Below are 14859 nucleotides of genomic sequence, written 5' to 3'. Positions count from 1 at the left end.
CCTAGATTCTTTTCTCTTCTCTATGTTCATTGCCTTGATGAATTCATCCAGCACACTGGCTGTGAGTGTCACTTGAAGTGAAACATCAGCCAATGTCTCTTTCTAGCCTGACCTCTGAGCTGATCTTCACGCTTGTATATCTGACTGAATATGTAACATCTGCATTGCACACCTCATAAGAATCGCAAAGTGGACATGCCCCAAAGTTGAAGTTCTTTTTTGTGCTTGTCCCAACTTGGTCACAGACAGACCATCTCAATAAATAGTGACTTCCTTCATCCTTCCAGTTGCTCACATAAAGCACTGTCATTTGGACTCCTCTTCCTCTGAGGTTTCACATACAACTCCTAGCAAGTCCTGTTTGTTATACTTAAAACAAACAAAACAAAACAAAACAAAACAAACAAAATCGTGAACCTGAGTAGTTATCCCAAGATCTCATACCCATACTCTATCTGACCATTATTATCCTTGGTCACCCTGCTTCAGCCCTTAGTTTTCCTGCAATAATCTACTTTTTCACTCTTAAAACACATTAGCTCATGTCATCGCTCTGCTCAGAAGCCTACAGTGGTTTACTGTGTCTCTCTGAATAAAAGCCATCATCCTTACAATGGTCTAGCAGATCTGGGCCCTTAACACCCCCCAGACTCATGCCCCATGACCATCTTCTCCTCTACAACACACCAGTTGCTCTGGACGTCTGGACCATGGGCATATTTCTACTATGGAAACTCTCTGTCACTCTGCTACAGTGTTTTTTCCGGAATACCTACATAGCTCACTCCTCCTCTTCCTTCACTGTTTTGTTCCAATGTCACTTCAGTGATGCATTTCTTGCTTTTTCTCCTTAGTATTTATCATTGTCTCATATGCCAGATTTTTCACATCCATACTGTATTGTTTCTATTCTGCCCCTAGAAATCTTACCCTAGGAGGGAGAGCAGGATTTTGCCTGTTACCTGCATTGCTGTATTCTCAGCGCTGATGATGTTATTGGGCCCCGTGCTCAACTATTAATTTGTGAATGTTTTTGTTGTTAACTATTATGTGGGTTTTTTTCACAGTCGAAAACAGATATTGTTTTTGCACTGCTAGCGCCTAGGATAGAGATATCTAGTGGATAATTAAGGCAAAAACAAAGTAAGTAAGTAATGAGCAAATCATAGTTCTGAATTGAAATAAACAGATGGTTTGTTTCAAATACTTTGTAGGATTTTTAAAAAAATTAAAGATTTTTTATGTATTTGAGAGAGAGAGAAGAGGGAGAGAGAGAGAGAGCATGAGCAGTGGGGAAGGGCAGAGGGAGAAGCGGACTCCCCGCAGAGGAAGGGGCCCAACACTTGGACTCAGTCCCAGGATCCTCAGATCAGGACCTGAGCCAAAGGCAGACCCTTAAGCAACTGAGTCACCCAGGTGCCCCCAAATACTTTGTAGGCTTTAAAGAACACAGACCTATGAGGAAGAAGAAGAAGAAGGTGGCGGTGGCAGCTTCAGCAGAGGGGGAGGAGAGAAAGAAAGGAAAGAAGGAAGGAGGAGGAAGGAGGGAAGGAATGAAACCAGGGATATGTGTGTGTGTGTGTGTGTGTGTGTGTGTGTGTGTGTGTATTCATTTGCATCAATCTAGAAATTTTTTCTGATCAGTTCTCAACTTGACTGTGGAGGTAAAAGCAGATTCCAAGAATGACTCATAGATTCATATTAATAATTATATGTACTTATATTTCCCACTAAGCAAGGTCATCCGACTGCAGACTCTCTTAAGGAATATGTGCTGCCTCTGAGATCTGGAGAGCAAAAGGAATTGCTGACAAAAATTCAAATATATATATATATATCTTAACTAGGGAAATGTCTTGCTTTGAAAGCTATGAAAAATGAATGCTGGTAATTCTTAATATTTCCTGTTAAAGAAGAGAACAATGCTAACAAACATTACTACTTTAAAAATGAGAAAAAAATGTAAATTTAGGGATGCCTGGGTGGCCCCAGGGCATGATCCTGGAGTCCCGGGATCCAGTCCCCCATCAGGCTCCCTGCAAGGAGCCTGCTTCTCCCTCTGCCTATGTCTCTGCCTCTCTCTGTGTGTCTCTCATGAATAAATAAATAAAGTCATTTAAAAAAAAGAAGTAAATTTAAGTTCTGCTTACATTTAAAGAACATGAAAGCAGTTGTTCTTAAGTGGTTTGAGATCACAATCTCCTCCCAGAGTCTCATGAAAACCACACATCTCTTTTTGGAGCCATATGACATTTGCTTGCTTCACAGATTACACTCCCACACCCCTCTTCTCCAGTTCCAGGACTGGAGTTAAGGACTTCAGCAATTCACCTGTACTAGAATGGCTATAATCAAAAAAGACAGAAAATAACAGGCATTGCTGAGGATGTGAAGGAACGAAACTTTCCTACATTGCTGGTTGGAAATGTAAAAGGGTGTGGTCACTTTGGAGAACAGTTTGACAGATACTCCTTTAACAGAGTTACTGTATTTCCTATTTGCTCTTCCCCTCTCTTAATATGATAATTTTTTTTATCACAGTGTCCTCTGAAAACAAAAGGACCTTGAAGTAAATTATGTGTGCATTTGCACTTAGTCAACAGTACAAAATGATTGCTATAGAGCCATTTGAACTCAATCTCAAACAAAAAGAAAAAATAAAACTATTTTACTCTATATTATCCCTGACATACAGTAAAATAAATCAATAAACATAAATCAGAAGGTTTATCCTGACTCCTAACACCAAAACTGAAGTCAGTTCTGTAACAGTGGTATCCTAGGGATTTGGAGCATGAGCTTCTGAGTCAGGAAGTCCTAGCTTTGAATTCAGGACCCCCTCCATTACTATCATATGATCTTGTGAAGGTCATTTAATTCCACCTAGGCCTTATTTTCTCTACTGTAAGTTAAAAATAGCAATAATTATATTATAGGATTAGTGTGGATATTAAATAAGAATTTATGCAAACTGGGCCACACGGTGACGGCTACACAATTAGTGCCTAATGATTGCATTTATTCTTAAAAATAAATTGTTGATGTTGAGAAAGCACTTGAGGCATTAGTGCCATGGGTGCTAGTGTGTGACTTTGGGTCGGACCTCTCTCTCCTGATCTCAGCTAACTCATTTTCATCTTTAAGGTAACTTCTATTAATATGGGACATCAGAGTAGTTATTTAATACACATATGTAACACAAGCCTTACTTGTCTTCTCTGGTATAAAACTTAACACTCTCTTCTTAAATGAAGGTATCTATTTTGCCCAAGACATGGTAATGAATTTTTTTTTTTACTATGACTTATCTCTATCTTTTGATAGTAAACAGAGATTTCAGTGTAACCTAAATTAAATGAAACAAATATTGGACCCAATTGTTTGATTTTTGTTAAAATTGTGGATGTGCAAGCATAATGAGTATTGGGGGATTCACATATTATTTTTAAAAATCAAAGCAATCACCTTTTGATTGTTCCCCTACAGATCCATTATCAGTTATCATGGCTGACAGATGATAGTCCATATTTTATTGTGCTTTTTCAGTGAAATAAACAAATGTAGGAAGGAAGAAGAAGTAAAAGATGGAACCAGATATTCATAGACTAGACATCGTACCTCTAAATAATTAAAAGCTAAATGGATTTGGTGGTCAAAGTCAAACCAAAGTCAAACCTAGAAGAATCACTGCTTGTACCCATGGAAAAGCCACATTTTAAAAGAATCTCATGATACCTAAGCAATTATATTTTTTCAAATTTAATTAATAAAGTACTCCCAGTATATTTTATACCTATTTCGCAGAATAGCTCAGAATGTTCTCCAAACATAGAAACAACACGGAACATCAGACAAGTCTTTAAAATTTGAATAGAGTAAATAAAGTTTAAAGTATTATTTACTCTAGAATTTCACAGAGTAATAATCTATATTAAAACGAATAGAAGTAATGCCATGTCTTAGTGAGCAGAGCATTTCTGCTTCACAAATATTCTGTTTGTATTTGGTCTTATCAGATGTTTAGTCAATAGCTGAAACATTTATTCACAGCCAGTCAATTATAACACCAGGAAATCAGCCATTGAATAAACTGTGCTATTAATTTTCCATCAGAGATTCATGTTTGAATGACCATGCATTTCATAGATTTAAATACCAAAAGGCTAATTATCTCCAAGGCCCCATTAAGGGGATAGCATAGATAGCAATCAAAAACAATCCTAATATTGCTCAAAAATTATCTTCAGCTTTCATTGCTGCAAAATACTTCAACTTCTCTACCTAGTGCACATATTAAGAGGATAGGTTTTATCTATCTGTCTATCTATCTATCTATCATCTATTTCCCAAAACCTTAGGAGAATAAACAAAAAACAAAAACAACAGAACGTTCCTCATACACATTCATTTATTTACAAAGTAAAATGAATATTAAAGCTTATCTATCTAATATGTTTGATGTAAATTATTTTCCTCCCTCTTTTGTGAAGTCCCGGGCCCCTATCCCATTCTTAGCTCAGGATGATATACAAGCTTCATATGAGTCTTACATGTTTTGGGTGCTCCTATACATTTGGAATCATTTTTTTTTTTCTACTGTTAATCTGTCTTATGTCAATTTAATTATTAGACCAGCCAAAAAACCTAGAGGGGGAAAAGGAAAAATTTTCCACCTCTAAGCTGCTTTCTTGCCTTCCTCCCTTGTAAAAATAACTATAAAGATTGTTTCTGAGATTCTTTTCACACAGAACCCATAAACATAGGAATGTTTTCTACCCTGCTTAGGAACAAATTGCAACATGTTAACAGGAGAAAAATTACATTTATATCAGAACTAAACTGTTTATAGTGAGTGGGAAAGTAAGACAGTCACAGCATGGGTTGAACATTCTGGTACAGAAGCCTGAAAGTATTCTGAACTATTATTTGTCTTAGAGGACTTGGATTTAATGTCATTTCTGAATGATCTGCTACTCAAATATTAGCTGGCCCAATGTACTCATGAAATGTTTTCATACATACCTCTATGCAGAAATCAGAGATTTATATAGGACACCCAACTCACCTTTTAATTATGATCAAAATGGTCACATGCCAAGTTATACCTCCTTGTTGGTCTCTGTCCATCTTGTATGACAGAGCATGGGCACTGCCAAATTTCTTTTCAGCACATACCCTTGCAACGTAAGTCCCTCTATTCCCACACTTCATGCCCTCCCTGAAATCCCTTTAGCTCAACAGGGTACATTATCATTTATCTATCAGATGCCCATAAATGCTACCACCAACAGACAATTCAACAACTTAACACATTTATAAAAACGCAGAAAGTACCTGGACATAGGCTCTGCAAGAGCGCTCTCTTTTCTGAAGCTGAATCCATTAAGACAGCAGATTAAACACAGAATAGAAAAAACAAGTTAGTGACAGAAGAAAACAAGAAAAATAAAAGAACACATCTACACAAAACACCTTATTTTGTTGTGTACTACTTTCTAGAAGAGAATGAAAGCTAAGCAGCAGCAAAATGTAAAGCAATGGCTTGAAAACTAGTCGCCAGCACCTTTTCAGAATAACCCAAGCAAAAACTGGATGGTAGAAAGATGTTAATGATGGCAGGAAATCTTGGAATAAATTTAGTAGAAATTAGTAAAAATCATTATACTTCAGTCATTTGAAATGATTCATTTTACATCAGGTTAGTTGTTCATTCATGAGCCACAAATGAAGACATATGAAGTTAAGTAAATTATGTCAAAAATTTGGAAGCTGCATTGTTTGTGGTTTAAAGATTAGGTAGATGGTTAAAATGCACCACAAACCATATGTTCAAACACAAGAAATTCTGTTTATCAGAAATATAGATGTGCCCATTCATTACGATTATTTGGTTCCAAGGGGAAAATACCAACAGATAAGTAACTTCTAATTGGAAGAATGTGATTAATCTTCTGATTTATCACTGCTTTTATTATGTCTTGAATAATTCCTTTCCACAGTTTTCACCAAAAACAAACAAAACAAAACAAAAAAACCTTATACATTTTAGAAACTTCTGTGGCATAAGAAGCCTGTTTTTGTTTATTTGCTTGCAAACAGAGTGATGTTTTTCTGGGCAAAAGGTTAATAACAACTCATATTCAATCCCAAACATTTTTTTTTTCTGCTGATGAAATAAATAAGTAATAAGCTTAATTGCCCTCTTTAAATAAGTGACATAAAATTTCATGAATTAAATTGTGATTTCCTTCCTCTTCGCTATTTTTTTTTTTTTTTTTTTTGCCTTCAGTAGCCTTGTTTGTGGAAGGAGAAAATTACCCAGGTTAAAGAAACAGTTACTCTGATGCCTTTTGTGTGGCTAATACTCTCCCAACTTTAATTCATGCAGTCTTCAATGAGCATAGAGCAGTTACTCCTCTAAAGAATTAAAGTGAGGAATGAGTGCAAGTAAATTGCCAGCGCTGTCATTTGGATCACTGACTCGCATCTTGGTTTCACAGGACTCTAAACCCTTCAGAATTTCAATGTGGAGTTCAATTGATTTGTACCAAGTTGACTTTGCAAATCTGATGGGTTATAAGTGCTTCAGGGAACAGTGGGAACAGGCAATGAGAGCAAGCCAGTGAGCACGTGGGTAACCTTTGCCCTCCCATCTCCTCACCCCATCATGCAAATTAACATATGACAAACCACATTCTATAAACAATTGAAAAGAGCCAAATGGGAAACAAAAGAAAGCATTAAAAAGCTTCACAAATGGAAATTTGCCCATTATGTAGTTATTTGATATTCAGAGTAGGCAAGCTGATTAGCTGTAGCCAGTTAGAATGTGACATTAATTGCCAGCTTTACCTGATACTGTCAGACATCAACACCGTTTTTAAATAAAGATACAAAGTATTGCTATAACAAGTAATGTTATGGATATGTAACATTAATAGAAATTACTACTTCCAGTACATTAGGATAACAATAGCTGGCGGCAATATTCGTTAATAGCATCCAGTCAGCCTGGGTAATAACACATTAAAATCTCAGCATGTCCAGATTACATAGGCAGCTGTGGATTACATTTTATCAGGGACTTGGTTGTGATTCTATCAGGGGCATAAGTGACAAAAATAACTCCTTTATGCTCAGCATGGAAAAAACTTTAATAATAATTTATATCTGCTAGATAAAGCTGAATCTGTTTTCTGAGGATGAAATTGCAGGAAAAACTGTATTTGCCAGATAAAATGTCAGGCTTTCCTGTGTCAAACCATCGTTATTTGAAAAATTTCTTTCATCTTGATCAGTGAGACTCTAGTGTAATGAGACACAAAAAAACTTAACATACGAAAAGACCATTCTCCTAAAAGTCTTTTTCATTCTAAAGAGGAATGTTCATTTGGTGACTTCCGTAGAGGACTTTAGTCTGCTACTGCCGAATTCTTGCTTTTTAAAGGAGTTGGACTGTCAGGACATTCAAGGCCTTAAAATCCAGTTTCAATAACTCATCACTTCTACACAAATACCTTTCATGGAACACATGTCTTTTGATGCTAGTCATTCTAGTATCTTTTCATCATGGAGTTAATTTGCCATGGGATGTTATAAGGAATAAGTTATATATTCCTTATAAATATGTAAAATATGTTTTACATATTAATATAAATAAAATGCTTATACAAAGTGCTTATATAATATATAGTTATATACAATAAACATAAGATGTTTATATAATATACAAATATATATTGTATACTTATAAATAATATATAAAATGTCTCTTCTCTGAAATTTAAAAAAGGAATTATTTTCATTATTTACAATTCAAATTTGCTGAAATACAATTAAACCTTCTAAAGTGTTAACACAGTGAAGTAAAATCTGAGTAATTTAAATATCAAAAGGAAATACAAATTAAAACCTAACTACTTGTCCCATGAGTTTTAAGTGTAATATTAATTAGGTTAAATTATTTCCTTTTTGAAACATCTTTAATGAATTGCTAATATCCTATCTCATTGCTATTTTCTAAACTTCTACTTATTGATTAGACATTTATTTTATTATAATTATTTTGATGTAAAAGTTCAAAAGGAAAAAAAGAAACAAAATAAATTGCATTTGCTCATATCGGCCTTGCCAGAATTTAGCATTCAAAATAGTAAACAGCAAATAAAATATAATTGTAAATTCAAAATGTATAAGGAGAGATGATCATTTATTGCATCTGTAGATTAGAGGCCAAACTGGGTCACCATTGCAATAAAATACTGAAGCAGATTGAATGTAACTAGTGATGCTTTTTAGAATGATATGATTTTATAGAAAGAGAAAAATTAACCAGAGCGGTCTCACAACTTTATATATATATGTTACATATACATATATATATAAAACCAAAGTCCTTACCTTGTTCAAACTTCGTGCAGCACTATCTTTTCCACCTGGGGTCAAGTTCCGAAGTTGTACATCTAGGAGGCCTACCAGCTGGTCCATGGCACGGACTGAGTAGGTGATATCTCCAGCATTCAAATGGTTTCTTGTTTGTTCGGCCAATTCCCTAGCAATGTTGGCAGCTGTCTCTCCAGATTTCAACTGCGATTTTGAAAAATGAATAAAAAGAAAGATCTTAAAAAAGTGTCTCTGTGAACAATTGTTTTTGCATATGAATTATAATCATTAAGCCAAGAAGTAATTATTAAACTCCATCTTTACCTGGGATACATTCCCTGCATTTCCCTGTTAATCATTATTTTTCTTCTGTAATATCTAACTTGAAGTTTCTATCTTTTGGGAGCTCCCGGCTGAAGAATCTTACTTCGGAAAATTGTTCTCACCTTAATCGTCCATTTAGGTCAACTCTAAAGTTTGCCCTGTGATTTTTCTCTGTGAGTTTTTAAATCCTGTGTTGATGAATTTGTGTTGTGAATCCCCAACCATATTCTAAGTTCTCAGAGGCAAGCACAAATTTTCTATTGTGTCTAATTTAGTACTTAGTACACAATGGACACTGACAGGCTGCTAAGCTTTGTGAAAATTTTATCCCAAATACAATCCCTGCTTTTCAAAAGGTTTTCATTTTCTTATTAACTAAGTAAGAGATTTTGATCCCAATGCACTGGGTAGCAAATTATTGCTGTTTCTAGCATCTTCCTTTTTGGAAGCTACATGCTTATCTTTCAAGTATATTCTCTAAGAATACATCAAATTGTCAACACTCCAAAGATGTTAAAAGAGATAGAGACTAATACCCCATGCTCATGTGAATAAATTTGTCAGCTTTGGGTAAAAGAAGATAGGGATATTTTACCCTATAACAACTTGAATGTATAATACTGTAATGTTTAGGAAACTTTTTTCTCCTCTCCCCCTCTCCTTTTTTTTTTTTTTTAAAGCACAATCCAATATAAAATTCAGGATCTCACAGAGAAAATTCCTCTCTGTAAGGGTATCTTCCTCGCAGGTCTTCAGAGAGCTCTAAGGAACATGACTAAGATTCTTACTCACATAGGTTATCAATATCTTCTAAGGGATGCTTAATAAATGTTAGTAGCAGGATTGAATGCTTAAAGATTTATATATACAAATTAGGGTGATTAGAACAGCTATATCATTAATAATCAATGATATTGATTATTATCATACCTCAAGTATGTAGAAAAATCCAAAGTAAAAGCCAAAAAAAAAAAATGTAGTAACAAAATGTTGGCTAGGATTTGTGGAAATGTCTATCACCCTCAGAAATTACCACTGGGCATATATATTTGTATAGCATCCATGTAGAACAAATTACCAGTGTCCATTAAATTTTGAAATGTGAAGATTATATAACTGAGTTATTTCTCTTCCCACTTCCAACCATAAGAAATAAAATAATCCCAAAAATGTTAAAAGGAAATGTTCAAACATGTTCATTCTGGTTTGCTTATAAGAGAAAACAAATGGATTACAACCGTAGAAAAATGCTCATATATATAAATATCATGGAATATTGTACAACAGTTTAAAAGTACAAAGGAGATCAATGTTTTTAACATCGATTTTCAACAAGTTCTGTTGAGTTAAAATAAATGCAAGTTTATATATATATATATTTAAAATATATGCTAATATCTATTAGCACGGTATTTGTGAAATAAAAATACAAAACATTAGTAGCATATAAACGTGCTATGTATGAAACATGCAATACATACAGCATGATATTTTTATGTTTATTTTATATATATTTAAGCACACAGAAGTCTGAAAGATGGGAATCAAAGGAAATATCTTTTTCTATACTATTTAAATGCTATAAGAAGAATATAGTGAAGTATCTACTACATGAGTACTTTTTAGAAATCTTTAAAATAGAAAACACCCGCACTAACTTCAATAAATTTGTAAAATATGGTCAAGGCCTACATAGCTAAGATGCCTATAAAACCAAATGGAATACATTATAAGGTTCAATGCTTTTATGTTCAAGTACAAAACAAATTCAAGGTACATTAAAGTAGCATTCATGGTCCACTGATGGGTCATGAAAGTACTTTTAAGTGGTCACAGACATAAATGTGATTATAATCCATACATTTTCATTTTACATACAATTTAAGGCTGCTTATGGGTAACCTAGTAATCAATGAATGATTTATACATTTTGGTATTCATTAATTAACTTAGTGAGATGCTGGTATTCGCTAAGCATTCAAATTCAGTATTCCATTCAATAAGTCTAAACACATGATAGAAGTGCTTGGTAACTTTGAAAAACTCTTACTGTGCTACTTACTCTTACAGTAGCTAGAATTCCTAAAATTTTCCAAGAGGATGTTCTTTCAATCAATGCATGATTTTAGTGTGCTGTCATTTGTTATAGTTTCCATCTATGATATTCTTATAATAATATATATGTAGAATTTCATGTTTTACTTTGTTAATCATTGTGTTATATAATTGTTCTATAACCTTTGTTGTTGTTGCTGTTATATTGTTTTCTTCTATTTCTTTATTTCCACATCTTATTTTCTCTGTGAGAAATGTCAGGGCAGATGAGGACCTCTGAAGTCTTTTGATTTACTTGTTGAAAAACATTTGAGCCCTACTAAACTAAGTTATATATTTTCTCTATTGACACAGTATCTTTGAAACTAAGGATGCAAGTATTGACTTTGGTTACATCTATCAGGGAATATTAGGAAAATCAAAATTGTTTATCAGACAGAGAAAAAATAAGAAATAACAGTGCTGGTATTTTCATACTGCTATTCCATTTCTTTTTTTTTTTTTCTGTGTAGTTGTATAAGCATAGTTTTCAAATTTGTTATTATAATATTAGGGTGGAACATATGATGAGGTGGAAAAGAAGGCCTATGTAGTTCCCTTATATTAAAATTTAAACTTTTTCTTTATGTACAGTAATCAAAAAGTTAAAAATGTAAATGACTTATAAGTCAAAATATAACTGTTCTCAACATAAAGGATAATGGTGCTTGCTATATATGTATCAATAGCAGATGATCTAGTGTGATAAGACTGAGTCAAATATGAAAATTACTGGTGGATTATCTTAAAATAGTAGTTATATTTTAACATTTAAGAAGCACTTATTTATGAAGAATAAATTTAATTATGTCCTCAAAAGAACTCTGAAACTCAATATTCACCAAAAAGAAAGTTGGTAAGAAAAAACAAAACTCTGAAGTGCAATTAAGTTATAAAAAGGTTTATAATAAAAATGTGAGAAGTATGTTTTTAAAGTAAAATAAAAATTGATATAACTATTATCCTGATCCTCTCTTCCTCTTAAAACTTAAGAAATCGGGATCCCTGGGTGGCGCAGCAGTTTGGCGCCTGCCTTTGGCCCAGGGCACGATCCTGGAGACCCGGGATCGAATCCCACGTCGGGCTCCCAGTGCATGGAGCCTGCTTCTCCCTCTGCCTGTGTCTCTGCCCCTCTCTCTCTCTCTGTGTGACTATCATAAATAAATAAAAATTAAAAAAAAAAAACTTAAGAAATCATAATAAGAATCTTTCATTCATTCAACAATCATTTGGACACTTGTTACTTCCTAAGGAAATAGAAAAGAACATTATATAGCTCTTGTACTCATGAAGCTTCCATTCTACCTTTGGGATTGGGGTGAGGGTAGGGGCATAAAGGCAGATAACAGTAACACAATAGTGCAATTTTAATAACAGAAATGTATCATGATGTTGTATTATGGGAATATAGTAGAGGGGAATAAATAGCTGGAAAATAGGGTGGGAAGGCAACAGAAAGTAACCACCTGAATAACCATGGTTTGAGAAGATGAGATACTGCAGGTGCAACAGAAAGAAAAAAAACACACTTTTCTACCTTCAGAATTTAATATTGATACCTACCCACTATAAATTGTGTATGTGTACATGGTAAAAATAGTATTGTATCTTACTTTAAAAAACAGGATGGGGGCACTTGGGTGGCTCAATGGGTTAAGCATCTGCTTCTCCCTCTGTGCCCTCCCCACCCCCCTCAGGCTTTTACTCTCTCTCTGCTCTAAATAAAATCTTTAAATTTTATTTATTTATTCATGAGAGACACACAGAGAAAGGCAGAGACATAGGCAGAGGGAGAAGCAGACTCCTCTCTTGGAGCCCAATATGGGACTCAATCCTGGGACACCAGGGTCATGCCCTGAGCCAAAGGCAGACGCTCAACCACCCAGGCATCCCCTAAATAAAATCATTAAATAAATAAATAACAGGATGAATGTCTCTGTTTCTAGAATTTCAACATTTATTCAGTGTATATGTTCATTTGTTCTTTAATTAACATGTGAATTTCTAACAGCATGGGACTACAATGCTGAATAAAATGGTAGCCAATAAAAAGGAGCTTACATACTAGCAATGGAAAAGGTTTTTAATCAATTAACTGAAGAATTATTTCATTTTAATTTTCTCGAGTGGAAAACGGAACCCAAGTTTAAGGGTATCTTAACCTAGTGTCTGAAGTTACGGAAGAGCTTAGGAAATGCTTTTCTGTGGAAGAATATTGAATCTGAGATGGGATGCGAAAGAAGGAATTGGGTTGGCATCTAAGCAGAGAGGACACTTTTAGGAGGGAGGCATGGGTCCTAGGGGAACTACACCAAGGGGGCTCTAACTGGGATTCAGGCCACTGGAGAGGTGAGCAAGGGGCAGATGAAGCGGTCCCCTTCGGAAGTCATGATAAAGATTTTAGGAAGTGCGCTCAGCCCAAGGGAAGGTACTAAAGTGTCTAAACAGGAGTGGTCTAATCAGAGATGTATTTGAAATCAACTCAGGAAAATGGATTAGAGGGTTCAGGGGTGGCTGAAAGGGAATTTGCTAAGAGGCTCTGGGAGCAGAAGACATTATAGATTAGAGTAGTGGCAGTGGAGGATGGTGAAAAGTGGCCTGATTTGGGAGAGGAATATAAGTACACTGACAGGCCTACTATCTGATTGGCTGCAGGAGGGGAAGGAAAGAGAGGCACTCCATGGTGGTGCCATTAACTGGATTCTCCAACAGCCGCTGTGACCTCAACATTCATGGCTCAGATCAAAGTTTGCCTTTCCACAGCAGGCTCTCCCTAACCATATTCTTTCCAGTGGCATCCAGAGGCTACTCTATTGTCTGATTGCTCTATTTATTTCTCTCATCACAGTACTCATGGACCACAATTATCTTACTTCTAGACAACAGATATATGCATACCTTGAATGTGTCTCAAGTCTTCTGGGCAAAGGGCTGAAATAATGTTACTTGGTGTATCCTGGCTTACAGATCTAATGAAAATGTCTGTCTCAACCATTTCTTTCACTACATTCTACTGAAGTTACTTCTTAGAAATAAGCACATGCACACTGAGAAATCTTATGAGTTCTGTGACAATTAGTAAATTAATGCCTGTATTGAAATGGTGGGATTATATCTAGAACTTGAATAGGGGAGGGGAAACCCTGTAGCTTTAGTTAAGGATAATAATTATGACAGAGATGGATTCTATTTACATTTCAAATTCTGACACATGGAAAAACAATTTTCTTTGCAATGTTTTGACATTTTATGAGATTTATTACATCAAACATTAACCGAGTGCCAAAACAATCCATGAAGGATTTTTTCATAGTGTTTAAGTGTTTAGCTATCATTTTTTTTGAAAGACCTAGTTATGCTATTTTGCTATAAGTCAGAGTCCAAAAGATATATAAAAAATAGAATGTTTTTATCTTACAGTCCAAAATAGGTTAAATCAGCCTGAAGTCCTAGAAACCCTACCAATCTCTGAAAAATTAAGAAGCTATTTATTTCATTCCATATTAGCTCTATGGAGATTAAAATAGTGGAGAAACTAAAATCCGGGTGATAGGACTCAACTCAGTCTTCCTAGGCAAATAACTGGCTTATTTTATAGTGTAAAATCACAACAATTCTGGATCTTCACATCCTTCTTTAAAAAAATGCAGGAAAAACTCAACTTATCTCGAAATCTGTCAGTAGCTTGTGAACAAACAAAACACAAGACTCTTCAGTTTGCTAGAAATAGAAAGACTATTTTCCAGCGACAATTCAGGCATTTCTTTTTCATATAATAGTTGAACCAGGTAATGAAGTAGGAAGCATACTTCACATCCTATACAGAGAAATATGGAAGCTATTCAAAACTGTAATTTCAAAGAATTTTAAATTGAAAAAGACTGGAGGGATTGGAAAGTGCAATAAGCTCTTTAGTATATGTGCTGCCGAAGAGAGCACAATAAGCTCTTTAAAAGTATGCAACATAGAAAATATAAATTCCTTTTTGAAAATCTGAGTGTAATCTAGAGATCAAGCTAAAGCCAGAGACTATATATTTCAGTAAGTAGTAATTAAGGT

General features: G+C 34.7%; 1 protein-coding gene across 23 annotated transcripts in view; it reads right to left on the bottom strand.

The window, feature by feature from the left end:
• The window catches only part of ADGRL3 (adhesion G protein-coupled receptor L3), an 856207-nt gene that overhangs the window by 181454 nt on the left and 659894 nt on the right, over positions 1-14859 (bottom strand). For 19 of the 23 annotated variants that reach the window (XM_072775204.1, XM_072775207.1, XM_072775212.1 and 16 more), the window contains 2 exons: positions 8401-8586; positions 5335-5373 (listed from right to left, as the gene is read on the bottom strand). In XM_072775204.1, the coding sequence (XP_072631305.1) occupies positions 5335-5373; positions 8401-8586 (225 nt within the window). The remainder of the gene's footprint in view (positions 1-5334; positions 5374-8400; positions 8587-14859) is intronic. The other 4 variants (XM_072775192.1, XM_072775200.1, XM_072775203.1 and 1 more) reach the window with 1 other exon arrangement.

This window comes from Canis lupus, chromosome 14 (assembly GCF_048164855.1).
Source record: "Canis lupus baileyi chromosome 14, mCanLup2.hap1, whole genome shotgun sequence".
In the NCBI taxonomy this organism is placed as follows: Eukaryota; Metazoa; Chordata; class Mammalia; order Carnivora; family Canidae; genus Canis; species Canis lupus.
Note: the sequence above shows the minus strand (reverse complement) of the source record. Positions and strands in the feature narration are given on the sequence as shown.